Raw genomic sequence first — 14,924 nt, forward strand, 5'->3', positions numbered from 1 at the left:
TTTACATAATGTCAAAATATAAAGATAATCATTACTTAGCCATGTTAATGGCTCAACAACCATTGAAAAGCATTTAAACAATAAATGAGATGATGGAATGCTAGAAATTCATGAACTCTTTCTAAAGACCTTCGCTCTCTAGCTTAGTGTTTCTCACACTAAACTCAAACCCTAAGTGTGTGGATGATAAGATTGGTGATGAATCTTGGTTCTAATATGGTTTCTAAGGGGTGTTCTTACAAGAAAATAAAGAAAATTAAATGGTGGAAAATTTAAGTGAAAATGTGTAGAGAAGAAGAGAAATGAAAGATGGAAGCATTTGTTTTCTTCGGTAGGTTGGTTCAAGAAGAAAAGAGCGTTGTTTCATCTTTAATTTTTACAAAAAATAATATAATATTGGGTCAAAAAGTCAAAGATGATAACTTTTGGCCAAAATAAATCCTTTTAATGCAACAAGACTTATAAATATCCAAATCTGTTTTCATTAGCACATACTCTCACAAATACTAATATTTAATCATTATTTAGGCCCATCGCGAGCAAAATTACTATCCGGTTCTCAATGGTAGCAATCATCCAACTGCTATATTAATGATGTCCGACAATCAATTGTTAAACATGGACAATCTTTATTTATTTGAGGCAAGACCAGAACATAATGAAAGCATTTTCTTCGAGTATCATCTGCAATTTTACAGATTTTACAGCAAGTATATTGCTTAAAACATTTGAAAAAGAAGTTCTTGGAATTATTCAGCAACAACTAAAATTAATACCGACCGCGGATTATGGATCTAGTGGGAAAATCAGACTTATTTACAGATGGAATTGTTCATACTGCTACATGTTTCCTTCTAAAACAAGGAAACTAATTCAACCATGAATGTTCCTCTTGATACTCCATCTGCCTTGATATAAGTTGTCCCTGATAATGCCTTTCGTAATTGAAGATTGGGTTCTCGTAAATACCTCCACTGCCCCATCTTTCACCATAAGGATACGAATTACCAAAAGATAGTCTGCAGTCTCCTCCCATGGGCAGTTTACTCCTTGAGGACCATAGCAATTTCGATAATCGTTCTCTCTCTTTGCACGATCCAGGCAGGGCGAGTAACCAAACAAACTTTCACAAAGGTCCATTGCTTCTAAGCCATACCCTGGAGGGATTTGAGACACTCTCTTTTCATATTCAGCACCATAAGGGTAACCATCAGTGTAACTTTCCTTATTCTCTTCACCTTGATATGACTCTACAGGCTTGCCATTAGAACCCACATTACCAGCTTCGTTACTTCCCTGGGTTTGCTGCTCTTGGTCCTTGACTGTGGCTGTTTTGCTTCCATTGCTAGGCTTTTCTACCAGTTTATCAACTCCTTTCCCATAAGGCGACTCTATAGACCCATAAGAAAAGGTTTTCAAGGATTGATCATTCGGATCCCCTGATGAACGTGGATAACATATTCCCTCGGAAGGGGGCAGGGGTTTGCCATATGTTGCATCAAGATCATAACCACCGCCATAAGGCGTTGGATCATACTCTTCAAATTCAGGCTCATTGAACTCTGAGACAGAATATGAGACAATTAACCGAGTCTTTACAGTACCATAATCTTCACCATAAGGGTTTAGGGCATACTCAACATAGTTAGGCTCACTGGAAGTATACGAAGAGTATGCAACAGCCGAGCGACCAATTTCAGGATCATAAGCACCATAACATGGAGCTGAATCGTATTGGAAAGAATTGTAATCCTTGTATGCATAGCCATAGCTAGAATGAGCTTCTAAGTCTTGTGATGAAACATAATCATGGCTACTATCACAATAGGGAGTTTGATAATACTCACCAGAATTAGCTTCATAATAATAGTTGGAGCTGTAATAGGCCATTACAGATTCATCAAATCTCAAACCTGAATTTTCAAGAAAAAAGGAAAATGTTACTCAATTCCCAGTGAGCAAGGGGGGATTGTATCTAGATTTATCATTAAAATATCTACCACATAGCCTTTATCTTATGAGGAGAGAGATAAAGTTTATGCACATGTGAGGAGAATTGTGAAATTGGACTTCGATAACTACCGCCTAATTTTGTTTTCTTTGTTTTTATTTGAACAAAGAAAAGGAAAAATAAAAATCAATTATCACAAACATGAAAACCCAACATTGCAACTTCAATAGTAGAACAACCATATAGGGTTCATTTTATCTATTTTACACAAAAAATAGATAAATTAATCCTTATAATTAGATCAAAGAGTAAATTGGTCCTTTTATTAAAAAATTTATCCATTTCTATTATTAAAAATTGGTCATTTATATCAGCGTGAGGTATATGTGACATGTTATATGTCATTAATTTGTTGTTCTATCTATCATGCCAGTTTTTATTACGAGTGAGTAAAACTCGATTGGACTCAAAAAATTAAAAAAAAATTGAATTTTGAGTTATTTGATTTTTTTGAGTCAACTCAAATAAGTTATTTGGGTTTCAAGGTCAAGACGAGTTGAATTTGAATAATTTGAATAATTCGAATAACTCAAATAACAGATTGGTGTAAATATCCCTTTGGTCTCTGTCAATTTTGAAAATGAACAAATTGATTTCTCTCAACAAAAATTAAAAAAAATGTTCAAAATAAGTTTTAAAATTCAAAATATTTATAAATATTTAAATTTTATATTTTAAAAAAAATTCTAAAAATAAAGAATATGTAAAAAAGTTTTTTAAAAAAAGTTGGCCCTAATTAAGTAAATTAACTATTTAAGTTTATCGTACTAAAAATATCCTCTCTTTTTCTCTTATTTTGCTTTGAAAATTTTTGGTTTCGAATTTATATGATCTAACATTGAATGAGTTATATTTTAATAAGATTTTAAGTTGATATGTTTAATTTTTAATTTAATTCTAATAATTTCACTCGATTTGAAAAAAATTCAAATCTTGTTAGAATGATAAAATGGGACTCACCAACTCAAATAACTTGAATTTTTTTTACTCGATTCGATCGAATGCTCACCTCTAATTTTTATGAGTACAAATGGATGAATTTTTTAACAAAAAAGACGAGTTAGCTCTTTGATCTAATATATATGAACTAATTTATCCATTTTCTTTAAGTAGAGAAACAATATACAATTTAACACCTAATACCGGGGACCTCAATGATATTTTTCCATAACTTGAATCAACAAAAGAAAAGCATTGGCTCATTTCTCTTTCAATTGCTGAAATAAGAAATGTCAAAATCACATAATTGAAAGCACTACTTTTTCTCACCAGCACTAAATCCCTAACAAAATAGAGTGTGAAAGGTTTTGGATGTTTTGCAAAGAAATGGCGAGGGAGTGTAGCTGCAATGTCCCATCCTGTACCTAAGTATGATAAGAATGAATTTGCTTATCTTGTTGTTCTCATATCTAAATTTCAATTTTCATGGGTCCAAATTTGACAATAAAAAATCAAAGTGATGACAGTCAAAATACCTGTAATAAAACAAGATCCTTAATCTGTGCAAGATAGAGAGTTAAGTGATGCATTGGTGAGTAACGTTCTCAAAACTGTTGCTTCACCGTATTTTTAGTGCAGTGTGGATGACCAAGTTTTAGAATATCCAATCCCTTCATTGCTGTCAGAGCGGTTTGTTACCTCTCCTTTTCCACCGAATTCATTACCTCTACAACTATTAGTATGGCATATACTTTAATTTAATTTGGTAATTTTTATTCTTTTATTTTTAAAAATTTTAAAATTTCGATCTTCTTCAAATGATAATTATTAAGTTCATTAGTTATTTTATGTTATTTTTAAATATATTATCATATGCAGCTTGTTATTTTTATATTTTACTCGATAAAAATTAGTTAGTAAATTAATAATTATCATTTATGTCAAATTCAAAAAGTATAGTGGCTTAGAATGATTCAATTAAAAAATATGAATAAAAATATAATTGTATAGTACAATACTAGTAATTAAATTTAACTACTATTGTTTGTGTTAAGACTAAAATATTAAAAAAAATACAAGGACTAAAATTGATCAAATTAAAATATAGAGATTAAATACATAAGTTTCACAAAGCATAAGGACTAATAGCAGAATCTAACCAAAAAATAATTGTTGATTATATTCATTTACTTAATAAAAATTAAATCAATTAAAACTTTTATTAAAAATAAAGAAGAAGAAATCAAAAAGGCTGGGAAGCTAAAATCAAGCTTTAGGATAGCTTGAATCTACAATAACTAATTTGAATTCAAGATTTTTCTAAAGGGTTCATTTCGTTTAGACAAAGAAAATGTTTTCCACTACTCCAAAAAGTAGAGCTTTTTGATGAAAATAATTTTTCTTCTTTGGTTTTACTTTTTCATCTTAAATAGCAATACTGAGATAAATATTAAAATATTCTGATTTAAAATTATATTAAAGTATAAATATTTATATTATTAAAATATTAATATTTTTAAGATTATGAAACTTTTTTTAAAACAATAATCATAAATAGTAATACAAAATTTCAATAGTAATATTGTATGGTTTTCAATAAAAATATTTTAAATAAATATATCATTTATTATTAAAAAAATTTATATTATATCTAGAATCTATAATTTATCTATAACATATATAAAAGTACGAGTTTAGAAAAACTTTTGAATTGACGAAAACATCCCTTATTTATTATCATATTTTAAAGTAAAAAGTTGAAGTAAAATAATTATATGATCGAAGTTGTGAAAATTATTACACATTTAAAAATATTATAATTTAATTATTTGAATAGAACTCTTAGAATAAAATATAAGAAAAAAATTGTGATAATTATAATTATAATTATTAGTTAAAAAGTTTGTATGTAAAAAAAAATTGAACTAAGATAGAATTATAGCTTGAATAGAATTCTAAGCGTATTAATTATTAAAGCTAATTATGTTAATCAACTATTGTTTTGAATGGCATTACTTTGTATTAATAATATAAAGTAAAACTATATTGTATGTTGAATATGATAAAAATATTTTAATTATGATTTGAATTGATAATTTAATATATTTTAATTATATTCAAAAATCTAAATAAAAAATATTATTTTAAGTTAATTATTGCAATTAAAATATAACATTTAAAAAATATAACATTAAAAACTAGTATTATTATATATATATATATGAATATGTTTAATAATATTAAAATTTATATTAATAATATATTATCTTTTTCAATGGCTAATAAATTAATTTTTACAAAAAAATATTAAAAAATAATATTTAAGAAAAGAAAGGCAATGTGTTTTAGGGATATGGGGAAGTGAGGGGGTGAAATAGTAGTCGTTGTAGTTGGACTGAAAAAGAAAATCTGCAACTACAAGCAGTCCAAACCCTAAACAACTTCATATTATAGGCTGTAAGCTTAACTGAAGTCTATAAGCCTTTTAAACTTGGGCTTTATCGAAATTATTTCCAATTTCAATTTGGATCCCTAAATCTCTTAACAACAGACAAGCTTTTCTCTCCTCCCTGCATAACCTACATCTTCTCTTTTTCTTCCACCATTGTTAATCAAGTTTCAAACCATTCTTTAATAATAGAATACAAAATCTAAATAATTACAAAAAATATACCATAGTGTTTTTTTACACTTAACAACTTTTTGCCTTAGTTTTTCAATGAAAGATTTTTTATACAACTATTCATAATTAGACTTATAATGAATAGGGTCACTTGCTTAAGTCTAAAAACCTGTCCAAAAAGTGGGAAGGTTTAGAAAAAAAAATATAAACTTAAAAAATGGTTTTGGACACAAAATAAGTCTCATTTTCTAAAAGGGCTAACCCTCAGGTAGGATTTTTTTTACTCAGGTTCGGTCTAGCCCGAATAAGTTGTTTTGCTGCCATTTCGCTATTATATTGCTACTATTTTGTTGTTATTATTTAGATATTGTATAACTCTTGTTTTATTATTAATTTTGTTACTATTTTAGAGATATTTTCTTGTTAGGTTGCAACTATATTAGTATTATTTAAGTACAAACTTTTTTAAATGTATTTTCAATTTGTTAGAAAACATTTATTTTAAAGTTTTTAGTGTATTAGATGTATTATTTTTTTTAGAATTTATTTTAATATAAAATTAATAATCTAAAAACTTAATATGGGCAGACCAGGCTCAGGTTTAACATTTTAATCCAGGTTGAGCTTGGGTAGAATTTTAAACTCATTTTTTGTGTTGAGTTGAGCCTAGGCCTAAAATTTTGCATCAGCCTAACTCGGCCCATGACCAGGTCTATCTATAATCCCTCTCTAACCCATAAATAGGATAATAAAATGTACTTAAGTTCGTTCAAATTCACATTCTCCTATACTGACTATAATACTGATGTCAATTGAACTAACAACTTCGATAACACAAGCTTGAATTTACATTTAGTCCAGAAACTTACATACCAAAATCTCATATGATCATATAAATTATTGCTACTTAATGAGTCAAATACAGTGACTCACTGTTCTCACCATATTCCCCCAATTTTCTTGTCCGAAATGACCAATCCAATGTACCTAAAACTCCCCGAATCGTAGAGTAATTTTGCATTTTACATTGACAAAAACTGTATTGACCTCTGCTTCACTACTTACAAAGATTAGGTTGATATTACATCATAACAAACGCCAACAGTTGAGGAAGTGGAGAACAGGCCTAATTACATTCGCCAACAATAATATAGTATCTCTATAGATACGTATTGCAAATATAAATAATATTTATATCAGCAGTTGAACAAAACTAGAAATATAAAGATTAAGCAAAGGAAAGAAAAAAGGGAAGCAATTACCTAACTCGCGTTTTCTTAATCCAAAGTTTTTGCTCAAAGGATTAATAGGATATTCTGGGGTTTCTTACTATTTATCATACAAAACTCTACAGGGAGCAGTTTCACCTTACTTTACCACTCATTTGGAATATTGTGGTTGGAGGGAAGCTCTAGTTTTATACCCTTGATGAATTATGTCAGATTATCTTGCATAATACAAAAAGCTTTATCATAATATTTTTCGCCACCAACAACACACTGCTAATGTGTTGCAAAACGATTGTGGCAACCGCAATATTCATCAGTTCCGTATTACTGTTTCTAAAAACTTCCAACTGTGCTGTAAAAAAATGTCACCAAAAATTTAAATATATGTCAATTTAATAATTAAATGTTGTTGTCAATGTAAGAGAACGTGAGTTCAAGTGTGATGAAACACATTATCCTCTTATTTGTGATTTGGGGAGGAGCTATGGGTAATTCTAAACATTGTATAAAAAAAACATGAATGATCAAAACCTATAATGAAATTGTTAAAAAAAACTTCAATTAATAATTTTATCAATTCAACTTAATATTTGATTTGACAATAACGAAATATTGAATTAAAAGCAAATTTCAAATGTCTAAAGAGGCAAAATTAGACCTAAATCGATGGTTGAAGTCGATTAATATTTTAGTAGTGTTGGTTAAGGCTGATGCTCTAAGTCCTTGACCATCCAAGCTCAAGTTTCACTATATAGAGTTGCAGTGCGTGAATCTCCAACCCCAACATAGGTGTATGCCGTACATGGTTAGGTTGAATGATAAGAAGCTTGATGTCTCTTAAATAAGCTTTTGAGTTTGAGTCTTGTAGATGTAGAAACCAATATTAGAAAAGTTTATCCCTTATTTATGAGTCGAACCCAACTAACTTCAAATTTAATTAGAACAAACGTAAATACAGATTTCGAAAATATCAAATAAAAGAAAAATTAAAATTAATTTGAAAATTTTCACTAGGAAATATGAAAAGAACAAACTCATCTTACCATAACAAAACCTAATCGAAAACATTAACTTGCATAACTCTTCAACCTTAGTTCATTGGATTTTGAAAGTGCTTGATGAGTTAGAATGGAATTGACCCACATCTTAGCCATTGTTTCTTTAAACTGTAATGATGATGTCAAGCTGTGGGGCTTTTCATAAGCTTAGAGATTACCCCAATGTGGTGTGTGAACAAACTAAACCCTTTGATAGGGATGTATGACCTAATGGGAAAAACATGGAAAATTAAATCAGCACATTTCTATTTTACCTTAAGAGAATTTATAAAGATGACGTTTAACTCGAATTTAGAACAATATATAAAATATTTCATAAAACAAAAGACATAAAAAAATTTAGTTGTAGGCTAATATAAAACAATAATCAAAGACATGTAAGAGCATAAGTTAACAAGAAACGACCCTCGTTCCAATGGGTGTGCTACAGTCAATCTTCAAAAATATATATATATAATAAATAAAGATGGTATTGTATACATGGGGATACGAAATGAATTCAAAGATTACTGTTTCAAATTACATAGGTCAATCATCATGTCAACCCCAATGTGTAAGACTAATTTTTTTGGTGAGATTTCATAAGCCCACAAAATCAATGATTTATAACCTACTGACGCTTTTTGAATATTTCTTTTGTCAAAATAAATTTCAATGCAAGAAATTATAAAAGTCAATCTAGACAGAGATGGCCATGGAGGGAACATGAACCGAATTTAAAGAGAAGGATTATAAAGTTAAAATTGGATTGTAGTTTTATTTTATTTTTTTAAATAGAGGGAAAAGTAGGTGAGAATTATAAGGAATCGAAGTAACTCAAGACGTTAATAATGACTCTTAATGATAGAATGTTGAAATAATATGACAACAAAAAAGGGAATTGTTATTACATAAAAATTTACCAATGAGTGTTGGATGTAGTGTTAAAATACATTGCATTATTAAGGAGATAACACAAATTTAAATCTCAGAGAATACATTATTAAGAGAAGCAATTCGAACCCCGAACTTAAACTGTAAAACAAACATGAGAGGTACCAAAAAATAAAAAATTTGTTCTGTTGATACGAGGAATCAACAAGGAGAAAGTGATGGTCATAGGGAGGTTGGTTCACTTCTGACAAGTGAAGAGCCGAAGTTGGAGACTAAGGAAGAAAGGAGTTGAAGGAAGGGGAGAAGGTTGGAGAATACTAAGTTATAACAAAAGATGCTTGGGAGAAGAAGGATCCCTTGGTGCTTCGTCTGTTGGGGTATATATAGGAGAGGCCCCCTTGTTTGGTAATATCACATTATCGACAATCCGAGTGGTAGGATGTTCTTGTGGTTGGCTAGGTGGTAGGTCTATTGTGTGTTAGTTGTCGTCAAGCATAGTACTATGTGGCCCTACTATGACATTTTCCTTGTTGAGGTTGTACGAGATTGTTAAACCTTTGTGGTCCCTTAGTGATCCCTTCTTTGAAGCATAAAAACAAGTGACCTCTTTGTAGATGGTATGAAATACGTGGGTGGCTAATCATGGATGACTAGCTGAATAGTTACCACTGAGGGTGTAAGGCGGGGAACTATTCATGGGCACTCGTTAAGTCATTCCTCGTGCTGCCACGTACCCAAGCTGATGTAGAAGTATAACAAGTTTGATCAGATCAATTCAACCATAAATAATTGAGAATCATAATATTTCTCACCTAATAAGTATTTAAGAATAAGATGAACATTAAATCGATGAAAGTTACAAGCAATCAATAAACAGTTTTTAAAAAGTTGGTTTTTTTATACATATTGCAAAATTTATTTATCAATGATGAGATCTATTTTTTTCTTTTATATTAAAGATAAAATCATCGAACAAATTGATACCTTCTAATTATTAACCGTGATTGGAAGAATATTTTGCATTTTATAAGGGTAGGGGAAAAGGTTGTTTAGATTTAAGCTTGTTGAAAATAAAAGGTATTTCAAAAGAATTTATCTCATATCACTTAATAATTTTATTATTTTTTATTTTTTTAATAAGTCATAAAAGTTATTGGTTTTGTAAAAGTAGTAGAAAGGAAAGGTCATGTGCATTAGAGTTGGGTTAAAAAAATCTAGTTTAATGTAAGACAATGGATTTCCCCTCATTGTGTGTGAGAACATGGTAAAGCCTAATTTTTCCCATTCCAAATTACGAAACACACCAAAATATCTTACGAGCTTTAGCTTTAATTGAGTATTAGCTTTCACTACTCGCACAAGCCCGAATTTCTACCCAAAATTTGGGAGAGTATACGCAAAAATATTAGGTCTGAAAAATAGGCTTGGGCAAAAAATTTTTTTTTTACCTCATTTAGAATATGAGTCAATCTCGACTTGAACATTCAAAGTTGGAGCTCATTTTTTTTTCAAATATTTATATCATGTTATTTTTATATATTATATAATTTATAATACAAAAAATAAATATAGAGTAATATATAATACTTAATGTAAACATTGAAAAAAATGCTAAGTTGTCTATATATAAAATTTTAACAAAAAAATAAAATTATCAAATTGTAAATAAAAAATATATATATTTTAAAAATTTTAAATAATACGGTCGGGCCTAAAATGGCTTGTGTTATCCATTTACAAATATAGACAATCTTGCGTAAAATTTTAGGCTCATATTTCAGGCTCGATTGGGCTTCAGTAAGCATAAAGTTCATCCATTGTCCTTTTGAAATATGTGGGGGGATTATTAAAAATCAAGGGTATTTCAAAATTACTTATCCAACATCACTTAGATAAACCTTTCGCCTTCGCTTATAAGCCATACTGAGTTATTAGTCTAGTAAGAGCTAATAGAAAGAAGCACTTGTGTGCACTAGAACTAGGCTTGAAAGTCCAGTGTAGTGAAAATCGATGGATTCCTCCCTTATGCGTGAGAATATGGAGGAGCCCCCTTTTTATTTCTTAGAGTAAATTTATTTTTTTACAATCTAGGAGACTTACTTTGAAAAGCCTATTTTTTTCTTAATAATTTTTAAACTACCTTAATTTTCTTTGGAAGTTCAATGACAGTAACACTCTATACTCGACCTGATCGCCGGATCTGAGCTACAAGGTGTCACATCTGTTGTTGGAGCAACTACAATCGATTATACACAATGTAACCATTTACACATGCATATAAGTATATTACATACCCATAATATGATACAAAATCATTTCCAAGTCTTATACTATAACAGCTCGTTTTCGGTAAAATCAAAACAGTGGTTTTGAGGCCACAAATTCGATTTCAGAAAGAAATTTTATTTTAAAATTATTTTATGGTCTACAGTACGATAATAATGTCGTATGAGAATTTTGTAAAGAAATTTTATTGATTACATGTTTAATTTGATAAAGGACCAAATTGCACAAAGTGCAAAAGTTATAATAGCTAAAGGGATTAAATTGTAACATCTCGAAATAGGGCCTAGTCCGAATAGTGGTTTCGGGACCACAAATCTGATGTTAAAATAAGGTTTTGGGACCACAAATCTGATGTTAAAATAATTATTTCATGGTCATTATGAGGTCTAGGATATGAAATAAGCATGTGTTAAAGTTTCATGAAGAAATTCTATGTGTAAGGTGTCCAATTGGAAATTAAGGAACAAATTGAATAAATTACAAAACTTGGGTTCTAGAAGCAATTTGTATGAAATTGCTTCGGAATGTTAATTAGAGGTCCTTAAAGAGTTACTTGCCGAATTTCTAAGTTTTTGGACAAAAATGGGCATGCATGGAAAAATTTGAAGGTTTAGTAAGGAAGGGCATTTTGGTCATTTGGTAATAAAATTAATAAAAAGGGAAAAAAAGAAGCAAATTCAGCCATTTCTTCTCCATGGCTTCCGAAAATTAAAGGTTCTCCATAGCTAGGGTTTTCAACATTTTCAAGCTCAATAGTAAGTGCTCTCTAACCCCGTTTTTAACGTTCTTCGTATTTTTGAGATCCTCGTAACATGCTCTCTCTATTTCTACCCATATTTCAAGCTAGGGTTCATATTCAAAAATTTACCCATGCATGATATGTTTGTGTTTTGATGATTTATGGAGGAATATGAGAGTTTAAAGGATAGTAAACAACTTTTACTAAGTAGTTTTTCATGGAAATGGCTTAAGGGACCATTTTGTAAAAGTTATGAAAATGGGTAGAAAAATGTGAAATGAAAGAAAATGTGGGCTACTATAGGAAAGAAAAATATTCAGCTAGGCTTGGGTAACTTAGACATTTCATGCATTTCATTATAAGAGCCTTACAACTAAATTATAAAAGTGTGAAAGGTTAGGGGCAAATTGGTCATTTTGCCCAGGGTGAGTCTTAAGCCGAAAATAAACAATAGAGGTATTAATAATTTATTTTTACTGATATAGACCCCGAGGAACCAATTCCGGAGGTCGGCCGTGGAAAACGAAAGGTTTCGAAATAACCGAGACACAAATTCGAAATGACTACCAGGTAAGTTCGTATAACCCGAAGTAAACTCTTAATATACTTAAATATGCATGTTTTTGAATGTATGAAAATTTAGATATTCATTGCATGATAATCCATGAAATGTGCTAGTATAAATGAAAGATGATAAATGTCCCGATTGAAATAGAAAGGGAAATCCGATGGATAAATTATGGCTTACATGACATGAGATCCTGTATGTTTTGCAAAAAGGATTTATCCCGGATGGGTAATCCGATGATCTAAAAATAGAAAGAATCTAGCCTGAACGGGTATTCCTTGAGTGATCGAGCCTCCCGAAGAACATGGGTGCATTAAGGATTTAGCTCGGACGGGTAATCTGATTGATGACTGAATTTAGCCTAGATTGACAATTCAGATATGAGTTTATGAGAGCAATTGTCATTAAAAGGGATTTAGCCTGGACTGGTAATCCTGACATTACTCTACGGGTTATTACTGCGGGTGATTTAGCCTAGACTGGTAATCCCGCCGTAAGATGTACTGTTCGCGAGAGTGCGTGCTTGATATGATCACTTGTGAGACTTGACGGTAATTTAGGCTATCCATCAAGATTTTCAATAAATTCAACAGGATTAACATAAGAAATAGAGATGGAAATATTGAGTTGATCAGCTCATCTAAGACTAATGGCATGATGTATTGTTATGAGACTAACTTGATGATTGAGTGCATGTGATAGGGAAACTATTTCATGCTTGTTGGAATTATTGCCTAAATATGGTTGTAAGCCAATTAACCGGTAAATTTACTTTTCAGTTATCTGGACTTACTAAGCATATAAATGCTTACCCCCATCTCTTTTTCCTGTCTTACAGAGCTCGTGGGCTTGTGAAGATTGGAAGGCGGTTGGAGAATCAACACACTATCGACTTGTCCCGCTTTGGTATATAGATACTTTTATTTTGTTTAATGGCATGTATAAGGCCTTTGGTTATTTTGTTATATGTGTCATTTGACTAGCCAATGTAAAGGCTTAAATGGTATACTTATTCTTTTGTATATGGCCATGAGATATGACTCATATTGATGTAGGTTGATAACGTACTAATGATGCATGCTTATGTTTAAATTCTTAATGGGATATGATGATAAGGTTTATCATGGATGGGAGATTGAAATGGGACCTAATAATTTGAGAGTGTACATAGCATATAATGGTATATGGTTATAATATGGCCTAATAGTAAAATGTAAAATGTACTATGTTAATCCCTAATACTAAAAGGATAATTTAGCATGTACTAAACCTATGATATGAGGTTAACATGCAATGAGTTATGCCAAGGTTGTTTAAGAGTATAATTAGGTCATATTAAATACCATTGAAGTTTTTAAGTGTGTATGAGAGATAAAGGGTGACTAAAGGCTTGGAAAATAGCCCTAATAATGTCCACACGGGTAGACACAAGGGCATGTGTCTAGGCCGTGTGTGACACATGGTCAGCCCCCATGGGCGTGTTGCCTGGCCGTGTGTCCCCTGCACCTAAAATTTTAGATCAATTTGCATGGTAGTAAACACACGGGCAGAGACACGGCCGTGTGTCTCAATCGTGTAGTGTACACGGCCTAAGCACACGGGCGTGTGCCTTGGCTGTGGGCCTCAAAATGAATGATGATGTCATAAACAAAATGTCTGGGTTTTTGGACATGAGCAATGGCACGAGAGTGTCTAGGCCGTGTGAGGGACACGAGCGTGTGCTTGGTTATATGAAAGCCCTTGTAGGTTCAAAATAAAAAATTAATTCAAATAATTCAACACGGGCAAGGGACACGGGCGTGTCCCTAAGCACACGGGCGTGTGCTTTGCCTCCACACGGGTGTGTGAGGCATAACCCTAAGAATGTTACAAAAATTTTCAATAGTTCTCGGTTTAGTCCCGGATCGATTTTAATGTATGTTTTGGACCTTGTAGGTCCATAATAGGGACACTATGATGTTTTTTGATTGGTTTTAAATTAGAATGAAATTTTATAACCTGTATTTTTCGAAATGTCTTAGTATGTGTTCGATAACGCCTCGTACTTTGTCTCGGTCTCAGGTACGGGTAAAGGTTGTTACATAAATAGCTATAGAACTTTAAAGTAGAGGCCCTTATATGGAAAATAGACCATTTAAAAATTCTTAGTGGTTAAGGATGATGATTCATCCATGGAAAATAAAATAAAGAAAAGGATGAAATTGGAAAGTAAAAAAAAAAGATGATAACTAATTAAATAATGAAAATATCTTCTTTTTTTCATCATCTTTCACAAATTATTTCCATGGAAACCCTAGCTAAGAGAAAGTAGCTCAAGCAAGCTTAATTTGATCAATTAGGTATGTGTTCTTGTCCCGTTTTTAATGATTTTTATATTTCCAAGATTGTAATAGCTTAATTTAGCTATCTCTAGGATTAATTTGTAAAGTTATCAAAGAACTAGGGTTTTTTCATGGATGAGTATAGTTGAATTATGAAGTTTTATGGTAGAAAATTAAACGTTATTCAAAGATAAACAACTTTTGGAAAGTGAATTCTGATGAAATTGATATTTAGAGACTAAATTGTAAAGATGTAAAATCTATAGAAAATTTTTGA

The 14,924-nt window shown here is 30.9% G+C and overlaps 1 protein-coding gene across 2 annotated transcripts; it reads right to left on the reverse strand.

The window, feature by feature from the left end:
* Positions 1–609: 609 nt before the first annotated feature.
* On the reverse strand, positions 610–2,078 carry LOC107929823 (uncharacterized protein At5g39570). Of its 2 annotated transcripts, XM_016861339.2 has the most exons (2): positions 1,848–2,062; positions 610–1,562 (listed from the first exon to the last, which is right to left on the reverse strand). In XM_016861339.2, exons 1-2 carry the CDS (start codon positions 1,888–1,890, stop codon positions 874–876), a joined length of 732 nt encoding a protein of 243 aa, XP_016716828.2. In that variant the 5' UTR covers positions 1,891–2,062; the 3' UTR covers positions 610–873. The 2 variants fall into 2 exon arrangements, with proteins under 2 accessions (XP_016716828.2, XP_016716827.2); XM_016861338.2 differs by having other exon boundaries at positions 610–2,078.
* Positions 2,079–14,924: the final 12,846 nt, after the last annotated feature.

This window comes from Gossypium hirsutum, chromosome A06 (genome assembly GCF_007990345.1).
Source record: "Gossypium hirsutum isolate 1008001.06 chromosome A06, Gossypium_hirsutum_v2.1, whole genome shotgun sequence".
Classification (NCBI taxonomy): Eukaryota; Viridiplantae; Streptophyta; class Magnoliopsida; order Malvales; family Malvaceae; genus Gossypium; species Gossypium hirsutum.